The sequence below is a fragment of the Plodia interpunctella genome, chromosome 15 (assembly GCF_027563975.2).
Source record: "Plodia interpunctella isolate USDA-ARS_2022_Savannah chromosome 15, ilPloInte3.2, whole genome shotgun sequence".
NCBI classification, from domain to species: domain Eukaryota; kingdom Metazoa; phylum Arthropoda; class Insecta; order Lepidoptera; family Pyralidae; genus Plodia; species Plodia interpunctella.
In genome coordinates, this window is record NC_071308.1 from 1,675,421 (window position 1) to 1,700,042 (window position 24,622).

Below are 24,622 nucleotides of genomic sequence, written 5' to 3' on the forward strand. Positions count from 1 at the left end.
AGTGGCAAGTTGTTTCAAATCAAATTCAATCATCAACGACGTTTTTATACGAAAAATGCTACTTTCTATAGTATTATTATAATCGATGAATAAATAAAAGTTTGTATTAAGGATAGTACGTTATAATAATCATCTAACAATGAAGAAGTTTTTAAAGGAATATAAATCGCAAGCCCTGAATTCATTGAAAAGCTTTTCCGATTCACAAACGTCAGTTCCATTTGGGTATGTAAACAAATCACGTCTCTTTTGAAGTTTTCTCGGACTACCCTAGGTATTGTGCTCTGATAAATTCAATTTAAATTAGAAATCAATGGTTTTGTAATTGTGCGGCGAGTTTCTGCGACCACATTCGCAGACTACAGCCGAGCGAGGCCCGGACACGACCGGTGCGGATGAAGTGGATCAACGGAGCGCGACGAAAAGTAATTTGTACAAAAAACTAAATTCAGCTCATTGCGAACGGCGTGCTGTCCGTGATGTTTTGTCTGACCGCACAATATATCGGCGGTCATTGTTGCTAGTCGTTTTTTTAACGATCGGTCTTCTAATGCGCCGGTAATGTACGCGTTCTTACTTCGTCAGTCTTCGAAAACTTGCACAAATTGGACTGTAAAGTTTTTAGACGTTGTTTTTATGTACCTAGTGTCGGAATAGTGGAAGGAAAAGTGGATTCCTTGCAGGACATGGGGGTGTTCAAGTGGTTGCGCCGGTAAGTTTAATAACTTTTTCTAAGTATTCATTCTAATTGAGGTATTATACATTCTAAATGAGTAGGTATCTACCTACTCATTGCCGGTAATCTGGTGTCACAGACACGATTTTGCTTTGCATAGAAGCGTACAAACGTTTATACCTTCATAGATGTCCATTTTGAAGCTGTCGTAATAGAATAGGTACCTACCTAGTTACTTGATGTACTTATGAAATTTTGTGAAACTTTTTAAAAGTACCTCCTTGACCAACAGTGTCATTTAATTGGTGACTCACCATAAATATAATGTTTTAATTTTAATAAATTAATATAAAAAAGTGAAAGATTCTTATATTCTAAGTTAGCATCAGCTGGTTGGTTATTTTTTGATTGCTGCTGGTACAAATAAAACTAATGACATTCATCCATTTCCTGTTGCTCCATTATTGCTATAATATTATATATTTACTCACCCAGATGCATGCATGAAAGACATCACAGATTATTAATGAGGATGTGTATGTGTTCATATAAAAAAAAATATTCCATTACATCACACATTATTTTTGGCCAGTGACAATTCACAATGACTATTCTATCCATTGATCCATGGTACTGGCCACCTAGAAATGCCATCAGAGCCTTTTCATCAAATTTGAATACATGGAGGTCACTCAGGGCTTGGCTTATCATTGTTGCGTTTCATATAGTTTAATTATTGCATGATGACACACCTTTCTGGTGCACTGGAATTCCAGGAAGGTATGTGCTAAATCTAACTCTTTTTTTTTGTCATGTGAATATTTTTTTATTTTATAATTTAATTGACAATTTGTTTAATATATGGTCAATATGAATAGCTAGTGAACCTACCTAACTCAATTATTTAAAAAAAACCCTTGATTTTTTTTTTCTTATACTTTTCTTCATTTATTATACTCATCTGCATAAAATGAAATGGCTTGTGGCTAAATTTATATTAAAAAAATCATAAAAACAACATATCTTTATAACTGTTATGTATTAATGATAAAAGTTTGTGTAGTATAATATTTCCTTAATATAATTGGTCACATAACAAAATCCAAAATATTTTTTCTTATATGAATCATATAAGAATCTTAAGTTTTATTTACAATTGTTATTAGTTATATACATTAGTATGAATTAATGACTCTATTTCTAAAAGGAATAAAAAACAACATTTGTTTGATAACTCTTGTGAAATAGGTACTTCTTCCATCTGTTTATTATTGTCACACATTTGTTAATGTTCATGTGTTATTCAATTCAATAATATTCCTATGCTTACCAAAATACATTATCTTGTCAAAGACACATACAATGCATCAGTCACCTTGCTCCACATAATTATTTGTTAACAAAAGAATTCACACTTGCATAATTTTCCCAAGCATTTTCACGCATGTATGTTTTTATAATTACTCAGAATTTTATTTTGTGAGTTAAACTTACCTTCGAACACAAGTTAGAATGTGAGTGTAGTAAGAATTTTATGAATGGAGAATAAAGTTTCCAGTTCAAAATACATGGGTATTATTTTTTCACCAGCCAGTATTTTTTGTTTGTTTTTAGTTGTCATTTTAATAACAAAGACTACATACCGCGTGTAGGAGCCAACTGCTGCATTGCTTGCATACGACAGTCTGCGTCACATACACAAGGTCTTTTCGGCGCCAACTTTATTTCAAGGAAATATTACGAGTACGTTGGCTTATAGGATTTACCTACCTACGACGCACAAAAATTATAAAAATTACCGCACAGCAGAAAACATCGCCTGAAATTATCTCCCTAGTTCATTTTTCTCTCTCAACTTTTATCTAAAGTTTAGAAAAGATATTATACCTACATTTTTTTTACAAATCCCATAATTGTAAAAATAAAACTGCAGGGCGCTTTAAGGAAAATAATGTACTTAATTAGCTTCTTTCATGATTTAAAATAATAATGTCAGGCAGTTACATCATATAATATAGGTACGCATGTTTTTAAGTCTGGTTTCATCGAATAAAAAACAAAATCTAAAAGATTCTATCTCGCGGTTTATCGAATTAGATCCCCTAACGATCGACAAATAGAAAACAGCAGGCGTCTATATTAGACTACTAGGATACATCTCATGATAAGATGGCTACAAATACCTCAAATAGGTATACAGTAAAGAGGCAAGATTATTTTAATTCGACGACGACCATGTTTGCAATTACTAAAGTTGTTCATCGTGACTAGTCTCTGTTTTAAGTTTTACGTAATCGCTAATCGAATTCGGGGAAAATAGAAAAGTCCGCTCAACTCAACCAGCGTTCTAGGGAGAAATTTTCGCCGACCGATAATCGCACTATTCGAAATCGAAATCCTCGGTAACGATTACATCTCGCGCCGGTGGCCAATGATACGACTCTTACTCTCGTTCATAATTTGTTTTTTTTTTTTTTTGAGGCACTTTTATTAGTGTTTTTTTCTATTGAACTGTATCTTACTTATTTCGTCTCATTGGGCCGTATTGGTCTAGAAGTTCTTATAATTTGCAATATCAATCGATTGTAACACCACTGATATTTTACAAACCGCTTATTTTAAATTACAAACCGCTTGTTTTAAGACTTAGGTAGCTAATTTCTTTTCACACTTTAAACACAATCAATAGCTTACAGTCATCAACATTGTATTTTTTTTATCATTTTTACTTATTCGCATATAATTCGTTCATAAAAGGTCTATATTATATTAGTCTTAATTTTTTCGCGCCACATCAACGTGGAAAACCGGTCGTAATTATTTGAATGCCGACTATACATTATAGCGATACAGTTCGCCAAATTTGGCTGATTCGGTATACATTGCTGCTTTTTCATTGCGATGAAAAAAAGCTCTCATAAAAAATACGCAATTTTAACGCATTCGCGTCGGTCTCTCTAAGTGCTGTATGGCTGGCATAATAAGTTTCCATTATATTCTGTCAAGTGTAGCCGCTGACGCGCGGCAGTCCCACGCTTTTGCCATCTGAGCGCTACCCACCATTAGTCATAGTCATTTCTTTACTTTTTTTTCCCGCCAACTGCGGAATTTACTTAGCATGCAGCACCGCCGGAAAACGTTTAACTTAATGCCACTAATTATACTAGGTGTATATTAGACAAACTACTTCATGCGGTTTTCACCAATAGATATGATTCCTGAGGAAGGTTTTGGTTTATAATTTATTATGTCCAAAGCCTCAGTATTAGAGTACTAACTGTTAATCTATCTAGCCTAAACAGTAGTCTTTATTATACAGTGCCTAATGCCTTAACCTAAGCACTTTCAAGACGTTACTGCACCGATAAAAGATCAAATTACTAATCCAAATAAACGTAATACCAATACACTACATAAACAATACCTTACGTAATTCGCGATTAAAATAGAAAGCTTCAGAATCCTCCCGGTTTTGACTTGAGTGACACAATGATGTTATTATGCTTACATAAATAATAAAAACAGCCCATCAATGTTGTGGATGTCTATGATGAAGAAATAATTCGTTTGTGATCAGATGGTGAAAGTGAAATTTCAATAACGCTGTAGCGATGAAAGGTCTCGGGTTGAATCGAGTAATTAATGTAGGCATCAATCACGAACGCATTATATCGATACCATTGTGGCTTTGCGGATTGTGTGGTCGTGAGCATGGAGAAGCTGTGCTAATTCACATTAAGAATGTTACAATTTCGAACCATTTCGAATAAATGTATTCAATTCCTTTTTCAATGGTTGGCAAAACCACTGTTGATTATGAGCATATACAATTCTTTCGGGCCTTGCTTGAAGATATCGTTTAATGTTTATCTTAGGTTTAATAATTTTACTTTATTTCTCATAAAAACTACATAAAATGTTTAGCTTACTTATAAGAATTCTATGATATTTAATGTATTACAGATATTTGCCATTTCACAAATGATCTACATTAAATCGTGAGCGATAAGACCCATCCTAATCCGTCAGGCTCTACTTCGTCACTATGAAATTAGATGTCGTGCTTAGAGCAAAAACGTACCTAGCAAAATACTAGCCTTTCATTTGTTATTTGAGCTTGTTTGATTGTAGGGAACGAGTGACGGTGACCACTCGTCAAGATATCGACCCCGCGCCCACATCCATGCTAGAGATGCAAATCTCCCACAGCACCACAAAAGTAGGCACCATCAGGACTGAAGAGTACAAACGTGACCTAGCAGAGTTCCAAGCCAGGCGATCGACAGGCAACAAGGAGTTGGATGTGACCCCAGTGAAGAAGAAATGTGGTAGACACTCCCTGCCGATCTCATGCACAGATTGCGCAGCGTCACATGATAACACGTTCAACTACGAAAAGAAATCCGCTGTGAAATACAAGAAGAAACATCACAAACGTGTGCGGAGCGCGACCTCGGACGACAGGGTCGACGGACTCCCAAACATTCAGTTCCTATTTCAAAACCAAGTATTCATGCCGGGAAATATATTCGAATCGGGTTCGTATTCGGAACCGCAGAAATCGAAACGCAGGCATAAAGTTTTCAGATCGCCTGAGTCAGACTTCCTTCAGAAACACATTGATTTCAAAGAGGAAGACGAGGAAGGGGAGCCGCCTGAGTTTTTCAGGAACAATTCTTTGCCGTATGATGTTAAGACCTTTCTCAGTCCGAAAACTGACGATGACGTTGACGGTTTAAGGGCAGCCGGTGATCTCAAAGTTTCTAGTCATAGTTCTTCCGAAGGGAAGGACGAAGGTTGTGAAGACAAGCTGTGGGAAGTGATGAGCGAATTGAAGAATTTCGACCAATGGGCGGACGAGCAGTTGCAGACAAGGACGCCAAATAAAACTGTCTCGGATGACAGCAAAGTAAGTCATTGGCCATTTGGGTCGTTTGATGCAAAGCGGTTCGTCTGACAATCGGGCTAATCGAATTGTATTAAATTAGTTTAAATCGATGATATCATCTACTCTATTAGAAAATGTGATTGGTCATTTTGGACTTGGTTTTGAAAAAACAATAGATTGCTCCTACGAGTATTGTTTTTTTCAAGTGACAGCTGACACGCGGTTTTTTTTCACAATATATACAATTCTACTTGGGGCAAAAATACATACAAAAAATGTATGCATGTATGTTTGTAACGCGATAACTTTCGAACCGATTGGTCCGAATGTGACGAAATTTAAAGGGTATGTAGGATCTTTCAATGGAATTTTTAAGTTCGTGGGGCATCAAAATCGGTGAAGTCGTTTCTGAAATATATAAAATTATGTAAAAACTCATCAAAATTTATTGTGTTCGCGAAGTCAAGTTCGTGGCGAACAACTATATTTATTACAACAAGAACTCTGTTTGTAGAGTGACACAAGCGCGTACGAGCTGCCGATAGCCAGTTCCAGTAACCTGGACGTGGCCACCGACAAGGACAAGGTTTGGAGTCTCGGCAAGTGGGGCGTAGTGCCCGTGCAGATCAAGAGGCTGCCCGGGGTCACCATCGATCACGTCAGGAAGAAACGGAACGTTGAGATCAATATCTTAAGGTTGGTGTTCAATGTTCGCTTACTCTAAGCAAGCTCTTCTTCAGAAATTTTACCTTCTCAGGCATTTTTTTCACTTCAAGCTTTATATTATATTAAAGCTACAAACTACTAGCATTTCGGCGGCGAGTCGACGCAATGGCGAGTCAACGCGTTTTTTAAAACACATTCAAAAACTTCCAATCGTGAATAATTTTTTCTTCAATACAAATAGGTACCGTAAAACGGGGCTATTTAAAATTCATGGGGCTAATTGAAATTATAAAAATAAAATATTTGGAACCTCATAACATTTTATTTTTCTACTAATTGGATATTTTGTTTTCGTCTGGCAACACTCACTCTAAAGCTGTCACCACGCAATGAAATTTTGAGGTTAGAAATGACATGTGTGTGCTGCAAAAGGGGCTTGCAAAAAATATTAAAAATATTGCTTAATTTATGGCTCTCATACTTTTATTTGGTAACTAGTTATTTTTTGAGGTAAGTTGAACATGATATTTGTATTATATCTTATGTTTCCTTGTGATTTTAATGGATTCTATAGGCTTTTTCTAACTACGTTGATTCGCCATATTTGTTTTGATTTATCAAACGGGGCTTTTTGGTACAGTTTTGGGGCTATTTAAAACATAATTCCAAATAGCCCCCTCTATGTCCGATGACAGATTTGTATACGATTTAAGGTGATGTGCCAAATAGCCCCAAACGTAACTTTCGAGTAATTAAGGCGAAGTTCTTCTGTTTTGTTCCAGTGCAATTGATCATGGTGCGTACATATACTAGGAAGTATACAAATTCCAGAAATGGCAAATCTTTTTTACCTTACCAAAATTACTCAGCGGAAAATTTACAAGTAGCAATAGAGAGTGTAAAAGAAGGAAGAATGAGTCTTACCGATGCCGCAGACACTTTTGGTGTGCCAAAGAGTACCTTAAGTAGAAAGACAAGAAATATTAACTGTACGCAAGAGACAGCAGGCCATCCAACATTATTTACGCCTGAAGAAGAGAAAGTCTTCATTAAATTTGTTTTAATAGTAGGGGAATGGGGGTTTCCGTTTGATACCACAGATCTTCGTGTATTTGCCAAGAAATATCTCGACAGACTTGGAAAAAATGTGTATAATCTAAAAGATAATATGCCAGGTTATGATTGGGCCAGAAACTTTCTTCAAAGACATAGATTACAAATTTCAAACCGTAAATCTGCACATATTTCCAGTGACCGAGCCAGATTTAGGTCAGATGATATTGATGCCTTTTTTGAGAATTATGTTAATAATAATAATAAATAAACATACTTAAAGTACATTCAACAATTTCATTTAAATAATGACTTCCCCTTAAATTGTTCCAAATATATCCTACATTCTCTCCTTTAGTCCAACTGATTAATCATCGTACTTCCAAATAACCCCAATATAGTGGCACTATAGTTTTATAGTGCAAGATTTTACAACAAAATTGAACAAGAGCACTATAGACATATAGCCAGGTACACACTATCAATGTTCTGATTATCGCCAAACTGATTCAAATTAAAACTGGCCTACATTTTACTGAAATATTAAACATTTTGTGTCGATTTCCAGATAGCCCCAAAATTGCGAAAATTGGAACAGCGCTTATAAAACAGGCTATCTTCGGAATTTTAATCAATATACGTTTGAAAATAATAGTTCCGGAAACGCCACTTCAAAATCTGTCCAAATTAATCATCAAAACAGGATTATTTAAACATAAAGTCGTTAAAAAAATTGTTTTTTACCAAATCTTGTACCAAATAGCCCCATTTAACGGTATATTAAATAATAAATATTTGAATAATTCGAATGATGCCATCTCGCTACTCACGAGTCATAATGACCAAGACTTAAACAATTTAGAATGCTCAAAGAAATCACGACATCACAAGGTGCTCCCTCATATTTTCGCATGATGCGTGTGTTAAGCCACTGGGAAATAATAAATTTCCTGTTTTAAATACAGTTAGCATAATAATGTTCATTGTATTTAATCTAATTGTCGGTTTTGCGTTGATAAGTTTTTTTATACTTGATTTATTCAATGGTTGTCATGAAAGTGCTACTTGTCGAACATAGCTGCTTATTATGACACTACCATTGCACGCACGTATAAATTGCACAAACATACACGCATTTGCGTGTGTGTTTGTGTCCGTCTTATTTGATTGATCACCTTAAATAGTCTTGAAAGAAAAATAAATGAGAAAGTATTTTTTTTTAAATAGCGACCCTTATTATTAGGTATTGTGTAAAAAAATATCGAAGGTTTATTAAAATAAATGAATTCCAAAAAAAAAAGCGGTTCAGCCGTCAAAACGTGACAGAATAATATTAGTATAGTATGAATATGGACTTTTCAGGAAATGCCGCCACCCGAACATTATCCTGCTGATGGGTCTGTACCCGGACATTCGGGACAATGTCCAGCTAATCTGCGAAAGGTGTGTCGACTCCTTGTACGGGCTACTACATATCCAGGTGAGTTTTCTTCGTCACTTAGCCCACTAGCCATTCGCCCGACCGGGTGTGCCCGTGCAAATAGCAGCCAGCAGTACTATGAACTAAAGTCAGGTTTTTCTTATAAGTCTTATTGTAAGTAAACAGCTATATTATTATTTTTTTTATTTTTACTCCTTTTATTCTCGGGTTTTAACCCTTTAATTTTAACGATATATACGGGCCGAAGCCAAGTAAAAACCGTGAAATTTTATTAAGAGTTTGATAGTTTAGAGAGAAAATGGTTTGTATGAGATGATGGTGATGCAAATGAAGGTGTATGAGTAGCGTCTGTCTGTAGAAACTTTCTGACCAGGCGACACGTGTTTAATATGACTGCTTTTTGCATTAAGGTGTAGATGTAAGGGGAAAGATTGAGTGTCTTGAGGGATGTATGGAGTTGCTTGGGTATTACTCCTGTACTTGATAGCACTATTGGAACTATCGTAACTTTTTATTATTATTTATTTAATACACTAGCAGCTTAAAGCTGATGCTGATGCGTGTATATCACAGCACTTGTGTCTTTAAATGTTCATCAAGTCTATTTTTAAAAGTGTTTATATTAGGAGAACTTATCACAATTCCTGGCAGAGAATTCCGCAAACGCACAACACGGTTTGGCAGAAAGTGTCTTTTAGGATTACTAACACACGGAAGCTTGCTTAGTTTCATAGAATGTCCTCTCAGTTGTTTGTTTAAGTTCACAGTAAACATGTCGCCTATGTTACTTACACTGTAGTGGTTATTCAGAATTTTAAATGTTTCTATGAGGTCACCTCTATATTATTATTGTTTTACAGCAATGTAAATTAAAATAGACTTTTTAAGGAAATACTTTTGAGGTTAATAAATGTTTTACTTTAGAATGTATACATATAATTGAATTTTATGTTTTCTTAAACATATTTAATTTATTTATTAAACTTTAGTACTGTGAAGATTGTTTACATGTTAGTACTCGTAAAAAAACGTAGTACACTACGTTTTTTTAAGTATTATAGGTACGTCGATTGCATCCTTAGAGTAAGGCCCAGTATTTGACGAGTCACCACCGAGTAAGTTACTTTTAGTGACAACATAAAAATATGTGTTATCACTAATGTCCCAAGTTCCAACGATAGTGAAAATATATATTACCTTTATTACAGGGCCCCACAGCATGGCCCTTTCGACACCTCGCTTCGATGCTTTGTAAAAAAAGATTACGTGAAAGTGTTACGTTCGATGACATGTCGTCTATTACGCAAATAATAAGCAGAAACAAAAGCCGAACGAATTTGATTGATTGAAAAATGTCTATGCAATTTTGTAATAGGCTAGCTGTTCTGTTTCTTGTTTGGATTGTAATTTATTTTTGTATGATAAATATTGACATTATTATCGTACTTGTTTTATTACAAAACTTAACTACCATGGGATTTCTTGAGACAAGTTATCTCAATATAGCAGGGTGTTTGAACAATTCGACTCGATTGTCGCCAACGTCCATACCACGTTGAAAACACCGGTTCTCGTCCGATCACCGAAGTTAAGCAACGTCGGGCGTGGTCAGTACTTGGATGGGTGACCGCCTGGGAACACCACGTGATGTTGGCTTTTTGTTTTAATTTAACATGTATTAAATATATTTTTTATTATCAATAAATCATTAAGGTAACAGATGACCAGAAGTCTGACATATATCTCGCCCAGTGAAATGTAAGCATTGCCATTCAACGTGGTAATTAATGCTTTCACCTTTTTGGACACACTACTTCAAGGCAATGAACTGCAGGGACTGGCATTGTATTTTTAATTTTTATTAATAATTATTGTAGGTGTAGTTTAATGTATATATATGTATTATAAATGTATTAAAATACAAGTTTATTGTACTAGAGTTAGGAGTTTATTTCGGTTTTAGGCATATCTTCATTACCTATCCTAATATCCCAATTTCAGATCAGTTTAGTAGTGATTAAATCGTAACCAAAAGAGCTAGAGCTAGAGGTTTTATAATACTTGTACTGAACAAGTCTTGTATTCGAATAAACATTGAGCTGATATCTAGTTAAATAATAATCTCTAATTTTGCATTCAGCCTAGGATTCAAGGTGAGTATAACATTTTTTGTATCAGAACATATAATTAATCAGTACAACAAGTAGAGACAAGTTTACGATCATACAGTTTGTTAACAACTTCCCTATGTAAATAATACGTATGAATGGTGTGAGAAATGATACCGCATGTGTTTTGTTTTATTTGTGTCTTTTTACTCGCTTTCATATTTTTAGTTATGATTAGATTAGAGTCCAAATATGGTCTGACAACTAGCGAGGCCGATGACCTCGTGGAGTGGAAGCCAAAAAGTAGGGAAGCGGATCCTGGACAATATTTATGCCTATTATACACAAAATTAACTCCCGTGAATTTGCGGATATTTGACTGGATCAAAATAATTTTATTTGAATCATCTGTGAGTTCTAGATCCCGTGATATTTAAGAGTATTGTAAGACACATTGTTTTCATGCGATGGCCAAGTCGATCTATTCATTTAAAACCTAAAAGATTTTTAATATTGATATGATGATGACTTACGTAATAATTTAAGACAGAAGCTCCCTTAAGTAGGGACTAAATAAATTAATCGACTTGGTATTACATGGATCTTACAACTGTTTACGGTAGAAAAACTGAACTGCGAGACTTGGGTTTTTTACAGCAGGTAAACGAAACCCCACCTGACTAAGTTGCTTTTGCATTGGCCAACCTATCTTCTTAGTCCAATGATGGGTTTTCAAATGGTCAAAACTCAAAATCTATAAATAGTCCATACGAAGAAGATTTTTTGAAACTAACATTTTAATATCAGGGTCGCGTGTTAAGCGCTCAGACTTCCGTCCAATACGCCCTAGACATCGCCAACGCGCTAGTCTTCCTCCGAATGCAAGGCTACGTTCACACGGGCCTGAACAGCGTCAGTATTATGCTGAGTTACCACGGCGCCGCCAAGCTGGCCGACCTGGGCCCGTGCGCCAAACTCGCCAAGCCCAAGGAGCGGCCGGAGAAAAGTCTAGACTTGTACAGTCCTGAGCCACAATATGTTAACATTGAAGGTCAGTACACATTTTTTCTCAATTTTGCTTAATACATACGTGGCACTAGATAATGGTAATCAGACATATGGCCGGTCATACAATCTGAGCCGAATCGCCAAAATATAATGTTTTGACTTTTAAGCAGCGAGTTGTTACAGCCCCGAGAGAAACCGGGAACATACGAGGATAAGAAGATAGAATCTTGTCTTAAATATTTATTTCGTCTTATTATATCAAACATTATATACCTATACACAAACAGCTGTTTTAATATGTAGTACAAATATCAACAGTAAGCTATTTTATGTGGAAAATATTTCAATTATGCTTCGGGTGACTAGTAATTGGTTATTTCGATTCTTCAATCGCCAACGTCCATACCACGTTGAAAACACCGGTTCTCGTCCGATCACCGAAGTTAAGCAACGTCGGGCGTGGTTAGTACTTGGATGGGTGACCGCCTGGGAACACCACGTGATGTTGGCTTTTTGTTTATAGCATTAATTTTTACCTCTTGAGAACAGTATTTTTTAATATTACGTGAAAATAAAGATCACTTCATTCATATAAAGTGATGTTGTCATCCACGTCAAGATACTGGTCGTGGTCCAACACTCACTTTCACATCCTAACTAATATTATAAATGCGAATAAGTTTGTTTGTTACCTCTTTTTCACGCTCTATCTACTCAACCAATCTTTTTGAAATTTTGCATACATATAGTCTGAAGTATGGAGATAGGGTATCTTTCAGGTAGGGAAAATTAACGCGGGCGAAGCCGCGGGCAAAAGCTAGTCAATATTCCTTTCTCCTTATGATCATATTCCTCATAGCTCAGGGTCAAAGTCATTACATGGAATGAAAACTACTTTTTGGCAATGTTAATGGAGTAGTTTGGCATTGCCTTCTCCGCATTTCGCACACTAGACAAAATATTATAAGCTATAGTAAAGGTTTCCTCACGATGTTTTCCTTCACTGGAATTAATTGATTTTATTTTGCCACAGACACACGTGAAACCAACGCCGCTGATTGCGAACCATTGCTATCAAACCGTTCATCGGAAACCTACCTCCAAACCAACGCAGTCAGCAAGCCGTACACAGCGTACCAGACCGCCGAACACTACCGATGGCAAGCACCCGAGCTGTTCGTCCCTGATGAGGATGGGTCGGTGCATCCGTGCGCCAAGTCTGATGTGTACTCTCTCTGTTTGATTCTGTGGGAGTGTTGTAATGGTGAGTTTTATTCATAATTAAGTAAAACTTGGTTATGATTAAGAAATTTTGCCATTTTTCGTTTAGTACTAAGGTTTTACTGGCAGAGAATGCCTTATGGCATTAAGGCTACCTAATGTTGATTTTTTAAGTTGTGCTTTATTGTTTGTTAGGAGCCATATTCCATATCCATCATTGTGAAAGGCCAGTATTAAAATGGCTGATGATAATAACGTTTATTATTTTTTTTATTTATGCGTAGCGATGCACGATTATTGTATGGAATTGTGGCTAGCTGTGTTGTGTGCGCGTATGCACACAATACATATAAATTCGATCTCACCGGCCTTGAAGCCGACGGGATCCAGGCATTACAGCTTATATTTGAAAATGGGAGGCTTATATCGTTTTTAGTAATGAGAGTTTATGTCGTGTATTTTCGCAATCAATTGTATGACATGGTGAAGTAATTGAATAATTTCGCTAGTGCTATCGCCAACGTCCATACTACGTTGAAAACACCGGTTCTCGCCCGATCACCGAAGTTAAGCAACGTCGGGCGTGGTCAGTACTTGGATGGGTGACCGCCTGGGAACACCACGTGATGTTGGTTTTTTGGTGTAGTATTCATGTATACTCTTTTCATTCATGCATAGCTTGAGAACAGTATTTTTTTAATAATCACGTGAAAATAATGATTTATGATGTAAACATCACTCCCTTTATCAAAGAAGTTTTCGACCATTTTTTTGGGTTACTCTAATCTCTGAAAAAGAAATGTTACCTTCGCCCCTTGCCTCTGCGCTCGTATGAATTCCGAGATTTTGGATAGTAAGAACAATCATACTATTGTACAGTCATTTGCAAATTCATCTTACACTCGCATAGAGATATCTCTGTAAGTAAGTCAGATTGTCAATGGGTATATGTGGGCCGACCCCGGCGGCACTGCAATGCCGGGCCGACCCGTGCCGGGAGTGGAGCGAGCCCCGAACATCCCAGCGGATCACAAAAATCAGTTTAATATACTGGTCCCCCGGTGGGGGAACTTTCAGATATTAAGCTGAAAAGAACAGATACTACACTTTGATCTTAGCCAAAAGGCCGAGAAGCGATACCGGGGCATGATCTGACGAGAGGGGTCATTTGCTTCGAGAAAATCTCTATAGCGCGTTGTAGAAATAAAATTTTTACTAATAACGCCATCTATCGGTGCGGTAAGAACGATGTCAATTCAATCCTCTATGTTACCAGTTTTTTAATTTTCGGCGGTGACGCTTGAACGCATCCGTGTTATAAAAAAATTGGTTGGTCGCCTCAACGTCCAGGGCCCATAGAAAACCTTTAAATTTTGAAGATTCGACTATAATTCTACGACCCGAAGTCTTTAGGAACCCTATTGTTGCCTATCAGTTATCAAATTGACATTAATAAATAAATCATGTTGGCTCAAAAGAGTAAAATAATATCCTATACAAATAGTAAATTATACACCAAGATAGTAAAGCGAAGAATTTTAGACGAGGCGTATTAATTAAGTCTTGGGGAAATACTTCTTTATTTCACTTCGAATACGTGGAAATTAATAACAATATTTATAAATAAGCATTCTAATATTCGTTGATGGCTGTTTATCTTAAAATAACAGTTGAATATACGTATATATTCATTTTTGCTCTAGAGTATTTCACTTTTGTGTGTGATTTTATTTTACATTGTTTAGCAAAAGATAAATTCATGGACGAAAATATTAATCATATGTTCTAGAGCTTAAAATATATTTTGGGCTGCTTACATCATAACGTCAAACTTTACGAGCATGAGAAAAGTAAATTGTAGCATTATTGACTTACTAGAGGCGCCCAGCCAAGGGTTTCGGAGGAGGAGATAAAGCGAATTAACTAGATGGCGCTGCTAGTAAACATTTTATTTGTTCAACGCGCTATAGAGATTTTCTCGCAGAAACTGACCCCTCTCGTCAGATAATGCACCGGTATCGGTATCGCTTCTCGGCCTTTTGGCTAATAATAATAAATTTGGATAAATCAAAGTGTAGTATCTGTTCTTTTCAGCTTAATATCTGAAAGTTCCCCCACCGGGGGACCAGTATATTAAACTGATTTTTGATCCGCTGGGATGTTCGGGGCTCGCTCCACTCCCGGCACGGGTCGGCCCACATATACCCATTGACAATCTGACTATATTTGACTTAGTAGGGACGCACAAATTTCTGTTACTCTTTAGTAGCTCCACACTGTCGCTGAACAGTTTGCCAAAGTTTGGCATAATGTTTCTAATTCTGTTTTGTCGTATTTTTGATTGTTAAAGTCTCTGTTGGCTCGACTTGGCTGTTTAGCAACCAAAGGCAAATAATGTCGTTCATTAAAAATTCGTTTTCTGCACTTATAGACAGTGTAGCTTTTAGCAGATTAATTATGATGGGATCACTGCATAGTATAAAACGTAGTCGCTTCTCACTGTCTGATTGTCCCTATGTATGCTATGCTTACATATTTAAAACTACGCAACTGATTGTGATGTGTTTTTTTTATGGTTCTAGAGACGGGTCGCTAGTAAATAACATACCATAAAAAAATCTCGAATCCTATTTTTTTTAATTCCCAGCTTCGATCCCATGGAACTCTCTGTCCTACGAGAAACTAAAGGAGTTATACACGCTATGGAAGACTGGCATTCGGCTGCCGCAAGATGGGACTTACCCCGGCAGCCTGCTGGCGCTGCTGCAGCGCGGACTGACGCTGATGAGAGACGACAGGATGGATCTAGCTTCGCTTCAGGATACTTTGCAGATCGTCAAGGTGACGCCACAGATATTACATCGGTGGGAGATGTAGTTGATTTATTTCGGTTACGCTATCGCCAACGTCCATACCACGTTGAAAACACCGGTTCTCGTCCGATCACCGAAGTTAAGCAACGTCGGGCGTGGTCAGTACTTGGATGGGTGACCGCCTGGGAACACCACGTGATGTTGGCTTTTTGCTATTTGTTTAAATTTTGAAAACTGCTACAAATTTATTTTTTACATGGGATCGAAACATTTTCTTTTTATCAGCCATGCCCCGCTGCTTCGCTCTGTACCTATATAGCTTATAACTTTCTTCACGTATGTGGCTATCACATGGAATTAGTACTATACTTACTAAATCCATGGGCTATCATTACACAAAATTATTTTTACAAATTGAATTGACAATGTCAAAGCTAGGCGAGTTCAATTTTATATTAGCCCAGTCATATTATATATATATATTATTCTTATTTTTAATTTCAGGATAACCTAGAAGATATCGAATACATAATAATCCCGGCTAGGCTGTCCAAAAAGAAGTCTGCGTTCAGCTCAGTGGGGTGGGACACGACGTCCCCCGCGGACTCCGACGTCCTCAGCCCCCGCGACGTCATCCACCATGCCGTGGTCCACCGCGAGGGGGACAGCAACACCAGCACAGACAACGTCTCTCCCAGCGACGCCAGCCCCGTCTACCACTCAATACGAAAATCCAAAACCGAAGTCTACGCCATACCAGAAAAATGCTTTATATCCGACGAAGAGCAAGAACGGCCTATATTAAAATACGAACATTTACCAGAAAATGATTTCTCGAGCGCCTGTTCGACACCAATAGCAAAGATACGAGCGCGAATCACTAATATCGGAACGCCAGGCGCTTTACATAGAAGCGATTCGACCGAATACTGCAGTATTTTAAGCCCGAATCGTACTAATCATTTCCTTGTGGATGACAGTTTAAAAAAACATATTAACGAGAGGTCTACGGTGAAATTGAGCCGTAGTTTCACACCGCAGTCTTACAAACCACTCCATATCAAAGTACCAGAGTTCAATTTGGATTGTGTTAAAACATTGATGAAGGATCAGAATGAAAGCGACAGGTCGTCATATAATTTTGATATAAATAATTATAGTTTGCCGACGACTCCCATAGCCAGGAGTAATAAGTTGAGGAAAAATGCTTGGTTGTCTGGCGAGTTGAGTGCGACGGAACGGAGTACTGACAAACTGAAGGATTGTGGGAAGTCTAACAATGAAGGTATTTCATACAATCTTCGTTTAACATTATAGTTATGGATAACAATATTTATGTGTTACATTTTTGAACAGAAAAACTACTTTAGAAATCCATTATAATCTTGCAACAACTAATAATACTTGTAATATCGATTTCAATGTATGCAATATCTTTTAGTAGTTGTAATAGTTCAATATTGTAATGTTTGTTATATTTTGATGATCTATTTCGATATGGTTGTCGCCAACGTCCATACCACGTTGAAAACACCGGTTCTCGTCCGATCACCGAAGTTAAGCAACGTCGGGCGTGGTCAGTACTTGGATGGGTGACCGCCTGGGAACACCACGTGATGTTGGCTTTTTGCATTTACTACTACTAAACCCTTTTTTACTTTATTACATTACACATTTATTTCGGCTTTCGGAATAAATAAATCTTTTTAATACATTCATAGTGAATTTTCTAATTTCAGAATTTAACAACAATCGGTCGTCGCCAGATGCCTCGTTTTCGTCCAACAAAAATTGCTCTATAGATGGTCGAAATCTCTCACAAAATTCAGAAGCCCTACAGCATCAAGACGAGTGCAACTCTAAATACTACTCCCCAGAATGTAAGGGCGCGCCACAGAGCCATAAAAGCTGCTCGACAGAAAATCTTAATGCGATATTTGATAGTGTTAAAACATATGCAGAATCTATGGATAAGGCTAATCAAAAACCATGTTCGCCTGAAAGTGTGGACAGGCAGGACAGCTTCGCGGATTTCAAAAGGTAAGAAATTATGTCTTTGTTTCGAATTAGTTAATTTATATAATGCGAGATAGTTTGGGGCGAAGAATTTGACGAATGGACTCGATATATCGTACGTTATAGACACATCTATAGTCGTGTGAAATATTAAGGTTTACTAACGATGCTTTCCTTTACCGGAAGCAGACAATGGTGCAGGGAAGATAGTCTAGAGTTCTTTGAACGACGGTAGCAGCGCCAATCTGTTTATACGAACACGTCACAAAAATCTTTTATGCAATAAAATGTCCCGGGTTGAAGTTCTATTTCGAATTGCCTATCGCCAACGTCCATACCACGTTGAAAACACCGGTTCTCGTCCGATCACCGAAGTTAAGCAACGTCGGGCGTGGTCAGTACTTGGATGGGTGACCGCCTGGGAACACCACGTGATGTTGGCTTTTTGTAATTTTTTTACTCAATGCAGTTCTCTCTGTGTTCTCAGCATTATTTTTTATTTAATATTTGTTCGGTCGAGTAGATAGTGATGTAGAAGTAGAAAGAAAATGAAACCTTTATATGGCGTAGTTTGTGTTGACCTTTTTATTACCGCAAGGAAAAACGAACATGTACGTCGAAGCCGCCAAAATGTAGCGAACTATTATACTATCAGCAGTACAGCAAGGTTTACTCTTTCTTGTCAGGCCATCGCGAGGCGAGCGCGCGGCGCCGACGGGGCTCAGCGTGCGGCCGCTGGTGGCCATACACGAGAAGTGGATCTACGAGGCCAACAGGAAGACTGGCCGGTCCATGGCGCTGCCTGACGATCAGAAGTGAGTACACCGAGTCTCTGTCTCATAATCATTGCCGTCCGCAATAAATTAGGACCACTCCATATCCTCCCGTGGATGTCGTACGTAGTGACAAAGGGACACAGCCTAAGCTGCTGGAAGGCAACAATGGTTTTCCCGAGCAGGGTTCACATCAAGTTTAAATTTTTAAGGTTATTTTTTACGCCTAGAACATAACCGGAACCGAGAGAGAGATAATTACCTAAGTACTCTATAAATGATATATATAATCAGATTCTTTCATGGAATAAATTCTTTAAACCTATCCTAGCGTAAAGCGTATAACCTAAATCTGTATGTAAATAATAATAATTTTAGATTGTGTCACAAAATTCACGAGTAAGTATTTAAAAGTTATATTAGCGGTTACCCGCGGATTCACATGAGATAAAAGCCTTTCTCCCTCTCCAGCTTTCCCAACAGTCCCAACATAAAGCCATGCCCCATTACTCCGTCATGTTTCGTGGACGTAGGACGTCGAGGACGCAGCCTGTTGTGGCTCCGTTATTTTCTATAGATTTAGACACTGACGTTCGTTGATGTACGTCGAATCTCCGTACAATTTCTGCGTTGTCCGTCGACGGATGTCAACGTGACGACAAAGGAGCAATGGGGCGAGGCCATGTGTGTACAAAAAAAAAACTCGACAATCCATTACTCCTTACTCAAACCGGTCGTTCCAGAAATTTGTCCTTAAACAAACTTCATATTAGTTATGAAAATCTATATAACGACATTTTCATACACTTCAGATATATGTATAGAATCTATCTGATAGAATATAATAAATAGTAATCTATTTGATTAGCACACAGAAAATATTACATGATCTATTTCAATATTGTAATCGCCAACGTCCATACCACGTTGAAAACACCGGTTCTCGTCCGATCACCGAAGTTAAGCAATGTCGGGCGTGGTCAGTACTTGGATGGGTGACCGCCTGGGAACACCACGTGATGTTGGCTTTTTTGCTTTACTAATATTCACTAATTATTTAATTTTCCGATGTTCCGTGGCATGTTATGTCTTTGTTTGATCACTGGAGTATTTTTGAGTTGACGTTAATTTGAAGTCTGAGGGATTACTGGACAAAAAGTCAGGAGTCGTGTTTTTTGGACGCCTGATTTCACCATCCCTTACATTATTTCTTTTCATAATCCAAGAAGATATAATTTTCGGTCCCATCCCCAGGAGCCACCTGTCGGCGGTGAAGCCAGCGTCGCACCGCGTGGACACGCTGCAGCAGTCGCTGCCGCAGCTCCCCGCCAAGCGCTCGCCGAAGCCCTTCCGCGCTAAGAATGGTCAGTGCAAAGATGCGGCGGCCAACACTACTAATAGCGATAGTATCACAGTCACTGACCTTGTTAATGGGAAATAGGATAGGTTTTTCTGGTGTTGTCATTACGGCTGGACGACGAAATATTTAGGACTCTCCCGGCTCACTAGCGCCACCATCACATTTTATATTTATGGAATAGAATAATCATTTATTCGAAGTAACTAAGGATGTGCTATAATCAGAGATCGGATATTCTAGTGCATGTTTACGTAAACTTGACGTAGTAGTATGATCATTCCACCTCTAGAATATAAAATATATTTTTCTTATATTTGGTAAATTTTAACACCTGCTTCAATTATTTGACCTATTCATATAGGTACACACTTAATATTTACTTAAACAGAGCCATCTTAGTTTTATTTTACGTAATTAAAAATATAAAATTTAAATCTGACTGAATTTTAGTACGGAAATCTAAAAATGGAATAATATTCTTCAAATCAATAATTTACACCTAATTATATATCATTTCAATAATAATTCATGATTTTTAAATCATGGTATAAAAAAAATAATTCTATTTTAGAGATGGTATTACCCACTATGTCACTACTACGTCGAAGTTTAGATAAATATACACTACAATATCCGGTCTCTGGTTATAAAATTGTGTGTAAAATAAATAAAAATAGTCGCTAGTCAGCAGGAAGCGCCCTATTAACTCTATATACTAACCAAGAGGTGATGGGTCTTGTGTGTATGCGCTGCTTATTCTTCTATCCACAGTTTCTATGGCGATGAATGTTTAGTCATGTTGTTTTAATTGTTTAATTTCAACCGAGTCAAAATGATTCTTTTAATTTTTTGTCCTTCATTGTGAATAATATTTTGTGTGTGACAATAACATGGTGTTATAACAAAATAAAAATAATTATTATAGATTTGCACGCTTATTTTATTTTTAGGGTATGTGCAAACGATGGAATTCACATTTTTCACTTCATCAGTAATGATAAATACCCTCATTGTCGTAATGTCATAAGAGATGTGTCGTCGTATCGTATGCACACGCCTTTATGTTCGAAGTACTTTCCTTATATCCAAATAAAAACCAGGTTAGTAGTTCCTGTATATTTTTAAATAAATTTAGTGGTTATGTGACGATATGTGAGAAACGCTTTTTAAAATGAGAATTGGTGATATTTTCTAGGAGGTCAATGGGACCAGTTCTGTCAGAATCGTGAAGCAATCGCAAGGAGTATGAATTTTGCTGCGCGCGAACCTGAACGACCACGCATGAAGAATCTAGACAAGTGGTGCGTTTAAGTGTCATTTTTATCATGATTTCAGATAGTTTTTTGAATTTGCCAAAATAATCCTAGAAACAAGAAAAAGGGTACGATTAATTTCCGTGATTTCAATTCATCTGTCGCCAACGTCCATACCACGTTGAAAACACCGGTTCTCGTCCGATCACCGAAGTTAAGCAACGTCGGGCGTGGTCAGTACTTGGATGGGTGACCGCCTGGGAACACCACGTGATGTTGGCTTTTTGCTATTTTTTATTAAAAATATATTTATTTGCAATCATATTTTTCACTGCATATTTTTTTACAATATTCTCAATGCTCAGTACATCGAATCTAATGTATTTAAAAAAATTAAGTGGAAAAAATAACAATTTCTTTTTAATTCCAGCACATCTGCTGAAGAAGTGACCAAAACAAAGATAGACCAAGCCACCGACACGCGAAGCATTGAAGAGTTCATCAAAGAGCTTATCCGGAAGGAATTCCAACATTTGATGCACGAAACATCAGACCACACGTACAAATCTGAAGAAATCAACAACGGAATTTCTAACATCGTGGACAGTTTGAATGGTGATGAAGAAACGGTGAAGAAAGAATCGGTGAAGTCGTTTTCAAGGGTGAAAATCAATGGGAATAATAAGCCGTTGCTTCAGATTACATTTAGCCGCTCTGGAGAGAATAATCTACAGGTGTGTTTACTTTTCAATAATAATAAAATTAATTTCTCCATAAAATGTATTACATACTCAGACATATTTGATACAGTAGCAATAGCTATCAGGATTAAAAATAAAAATTTGATTTATCCGCGACTTGGTGTGTGCTCTAATAAGAAGCTCATATACAAACTACGTAACGTACGTTGATTCGCGCTTTTATACATCGTTCGGCGAAAGTGTATGTCTATCAAGATCAATTTAGTATTTTTGGGTGTTGATTGTGTCGTAATGATTTTCAAGATCTATTTCGATATGGTTATCGCCAACGTCCATACCACATTGAAAACACCGGTTCTCGTCCGATCACCGAAGTCAAGCAACGTCGGGCGTGGTCAGTACTTGGATGGGTGACCGCCTGGGAACACCACGTGATGTTGGCTTTTTGCTTCCTATATTTTTTAAGGTTCCTTGAGCTGTGGCATTTTATTGCTGCAGCACACACATTTGCTTTGTAATTTCTATTTTACTATAAGACCACATTTTGTATTTCTTTAATTTGCTTTTTATGTACCAATGATCTTACATCTGTGGTCTTACAATTACAAATAAATTAAAAATTTAATGTGTCTCACTTAAAAAATGACGAAGTTTTATACAAACTGGCAACCCCTATTTCATCCCATTAGAAATTTCGAAATATCCTTTCTTAGCGGACGTCTCCTAGTCACAATCTATCTTCCTGCCAAATTTCATCTTCATGGGCTCAGTAGTTTTCGAGATTTCGTGATGAGTGAGTGAGTGTTTTTCGCTTTTATCTAGTATATAGATAGATATATTGTAATGTGGAGTATATATATAAATGAGTATGTGCAGGTGCTGGACACCCGTGTGAACGTGACGCTCAGCGAGGGCAGTCCGGGCGCCGACGACGGCCCCGCCCTCAAGCGCTGCCAGGCTTTCAACGCTATACAGGTGGGAAATATTCAGCTAATGCTAGTAGTTTATAGCTTTGGCCAATATTATCTTGTTTAGAATATAATTTGAAAGTGTCTGTGAAGGTGCCAGCAATGATTCTGCATAAATATTTGATTTGTTCGGCGGCTGATCAAACGTTCTGAACGCTTAATATTATGATGATGCGCCTTTATATCAGGGGTTCCCAAATATTTCAAGTTCGCAGAGTGTTTATTTATTTAGTAGCATTTTTAGTGTTTTGTCTGTCTAGTTGAAACATGTAATGATGCTAGATCAAATAGCAATCGAGACGAAATACTTAAATGCCATAAAATAAATGCGCTGCTAACCGACAATATTTGGGAGTCACTTGGAATATTATGATATTACTCAGACCGTGAAAAACACTTGGTGGAAAGTATTTGTTAAAAATAAGCTGTTTTAAAATCCATATAACGCCATCTATACGTAATGTTTATAACTATTTAATAAAGGTGAGTATTTAAAACTGTAATTTGAAAGTAGTTTACTTTTTTGTCAATACTGTCGCCAACGTCCATACCACGTTGAAAACACCGGTTCTCGTCCGATCACCGAAGTTAAGCAACGTCGGGCGTGGTCAGTACTTGGATGGGTGACCGCCTGGGAACACCACGTGATGTTGGCTTTTTGTTTTTTTTTTCTTACTACTTAGTTGAATTTGATATTATAAAGTAATTTTTTACGAGTCCTAGCGTGTAAACCATGTTCACAGTTGAAATTGTATCATTTATTTTATTTTAAGTATAATAAAGAAAAAGAATATTGTTGAATTTTTTTTGACAATATATACCAAACATATGATTGATCATATTCGATTTATTTTCAACAAAATTCAGTCAAATATATTAATCACGAAAGTAATTTCTTAAAACGTTAATTTTCCATCAAACATCCAAGACCCAGGTGAATTTCAAAAAGTTATTTTTAATGGATCGAAGCCGGGCTCCAGTGATATTAGTCCTTAGCCAATAGAGATCGAGGTGTTAATTGTCTCTCTCTCAACCTCGCGTGTCCCGGTTACATTCGGAGCTGTAACCCTCCGAAGCCCAAGGAAAAAAATACATTAAATTTTGAAGTTTTGGCTATGCTTTTACAACCTGCCTAATGTCGATCCTCTTTGCGGATGCTATCGTTGCCTATCAGCCGTTAAGGCATTTGTCCCTTAGTCGACTCGCACGGAGTTGGAGTGAGAGCACACAGCACAATAGTATTTGTACCCACAGGAAGCTAGAAGCACGGAGGACCTGTACATCGACGACGATCTGTCGACGCAGCTGCAGGAGAACTTCGGCGGGAAGGTGAAGCTGATCCCGCTGCACGGGTCGCTGCACGAGATCCTGTGCGAGCGAGAGGACGACTGCTGTCTCGTCAAGGTTGCTTTATTTATTACTAGATGTTGTCAGGAATTTCGCTCCCGTGGGAATTTTGAGATAAAATATAGCCTATAGCAATCTTGGACAATCTACCTACATTCTAATGTGGGTAGTTTCGGGGTTTACTCGCCTAAAACATACAAATTCACAAACACTTCTCTTTATAATAATAGTATCTATACTAATGCATCTATAGTTTTATGTATGTGTGTATCTTATTCGGGTATGCCAGCCCATTGTCTTAAGTTTTTTTGTCTTTGATTCAGGCTATAC

At 37.3% G+C, this 24,622-nt stretch overlaps 1 protein-coding gene and 12 non-coding genes across 15 annotated transcripts in view; 12 read left to right on the plus strand and 1 right to left on the minus strand.

Moving 5' to 3' along the window:
• The window catches only part of LOC128676124 (uncharacterized), a 26,567-nt gene continuing 1,945 nt past the window's right edge, over positions 1-24,622 (plus strand). Inside the window, exons 1-15 of one of the 3 annotated variants that reach the window (XM_053756071.1) lie at positions 1-225; positions 4,808-5,585; positions 6,079-6,260; positions 8,646-8,763; positions 11,640-11,883; positions 12,874-13,104; positions 15,709-15,902; positions 16,379-17,159; positions 17,614-17,914; positions 18,577-18,705; positions 19,918-20,027; positions 21,219-21,324; positions 21,707-22,010; positions 22,854-22,952; positions 24,200-24,349. In XM_053756071.1, the coding sequence (XP_053612046.1) occupies positions 140-225; positions 4,808-5,585; positions 6,079-6,260; positions 8,646-8,763; positions 11,640-11,883; positions 12,874-13,104; positions 15,709-15,902; positions 16,379-17,159; positions 17,614-17,914; positions 18,577-18,705; positions 19,918-20,027; positions 21,219-21,324; positions 21,707-22,010; positions 22,854-22,952; positions 24,200-24,349 (3,813 nt within the window). In that variant the 5' untranslated portion in view covers positions 1-139. Of the gene's footprint in view, positions 226-246; positions 713-4,807; positions 5,586-6,078; positions 6,261-8,645; positions 8,764-11,639; positions 11,884-12,873; positions 13,105-15,708; positions 15,903-16,378; positions 17,160-17,613; positions 17,915-18,576; positions 18,706-19,917; positions 20,028-21,218; positions 21,325-21,706; positions 22,011-22,853; positions 22,953-24,199; positions 24,350-24,622 lie in introns of those variants that run through there. The other 2 variants (XM_053756072.2, XM_053756073.2) reach the window with 2 other exon arrangements.
• Positions 10,262-10,380, plus strand: LOC128676219 (5S ribosomal RNA). Its single transcript, XR_008405391.1, has one exon. It is a non-coding gene; the product is annotated as a 5S ribosomal RNA (ribosomal RNA).
• LOC128676212 (5S ribosomal RNA) lies at positions 12,233-12,351 on the plus strand. Its single transcript, XR_008405385.1, has one exon. It is a non-coding gene; the product is annotated as a 5S ribosomal RNA (ribosomal RNA).
• Positions 13,578-13,696, plus strand: LOC128676213 (5S ribosomal RNA). The gene has a single exon (XR_008405386.1). It is a non-coding gene; the product is annotated as a 5S ribosomal RNA (ribosomal RNA).
• On the minus strand, positions 14,007-14,199 carry LOC128676214 (U2 spliceosomal RNA). Its single transcript, XR_008405387.1, has one exon. It is a non-coding gene; the product is annotated as a U2 spliceosomal RNA (small nuclear RNA).
• On the plus strand, positions 15,085-15,265 carry LOC128676216 (U2 spliceosomal RNA). Its single transcript, XR_008405388.1, has one exon. It is a non-coding gene; the product is annotated as a U2 spliceosomal RNA (small nuclear RNA).
• Positions 15,963-16,081, plus strand: LOC128676202 (5S ribosomal RNA). The gene has a single exon (XR_008405375.1). It is a non-coding gene; the product is annotated as a 5S ribosomal RNA (ribosomal RNA).
• Positions 17,381-17,499, plus strand: LOC128676203 (5S ribosomal RNA). Its single transcript, XR_008405376.1, has one exon. It is a non-coding gene; the product is annotated as a 5S ribosomal RNA (ribosomal RNA).
• On the plus strand, positions 18,215-18,333 carry LOC128676204 (5S ribosomal RNA). The gene has a single exon (XR_008405377.1). It is a non-coding gene; the product is annotated as a 5S ribosomal RNA (ribosomal RNA).
• Positions 19,573-19,691, plus strand: LOC128676208 (5S ribosomal RNA). Its single transcript, XR_008405381.1, has one exon. It is a non-coding gene; the product is annotated as a 5S ribosomal RNA (ribosomal RNA).
• On the plus strand, positions 21,440-21,558 carry LOC128676205 (5S ribosomal RNA). The gene has a single exon (XR_008405378.1). It is a non-coding gene; the product is annotated as a 5S ribosomal RNA (ribosomal RNA).
• On the plus strand, positions 22,302-22,420 carry LOC128676210 (5S ribosomal RNA). Its single transcript, XR_008405383.1, has one exon. It is a non-coding gene; the product is annotated as a 5S ribosomal RNA (ribosomal RNA).
• Positions 23,483-23,601, plus strand: LOC128676206 (5S ribosomal RNA). The gene has a single exon (XR_008405379.1). It is a non-coding gene; the product is annotated as a 5S ribosomal RNA (ribosomal RNA).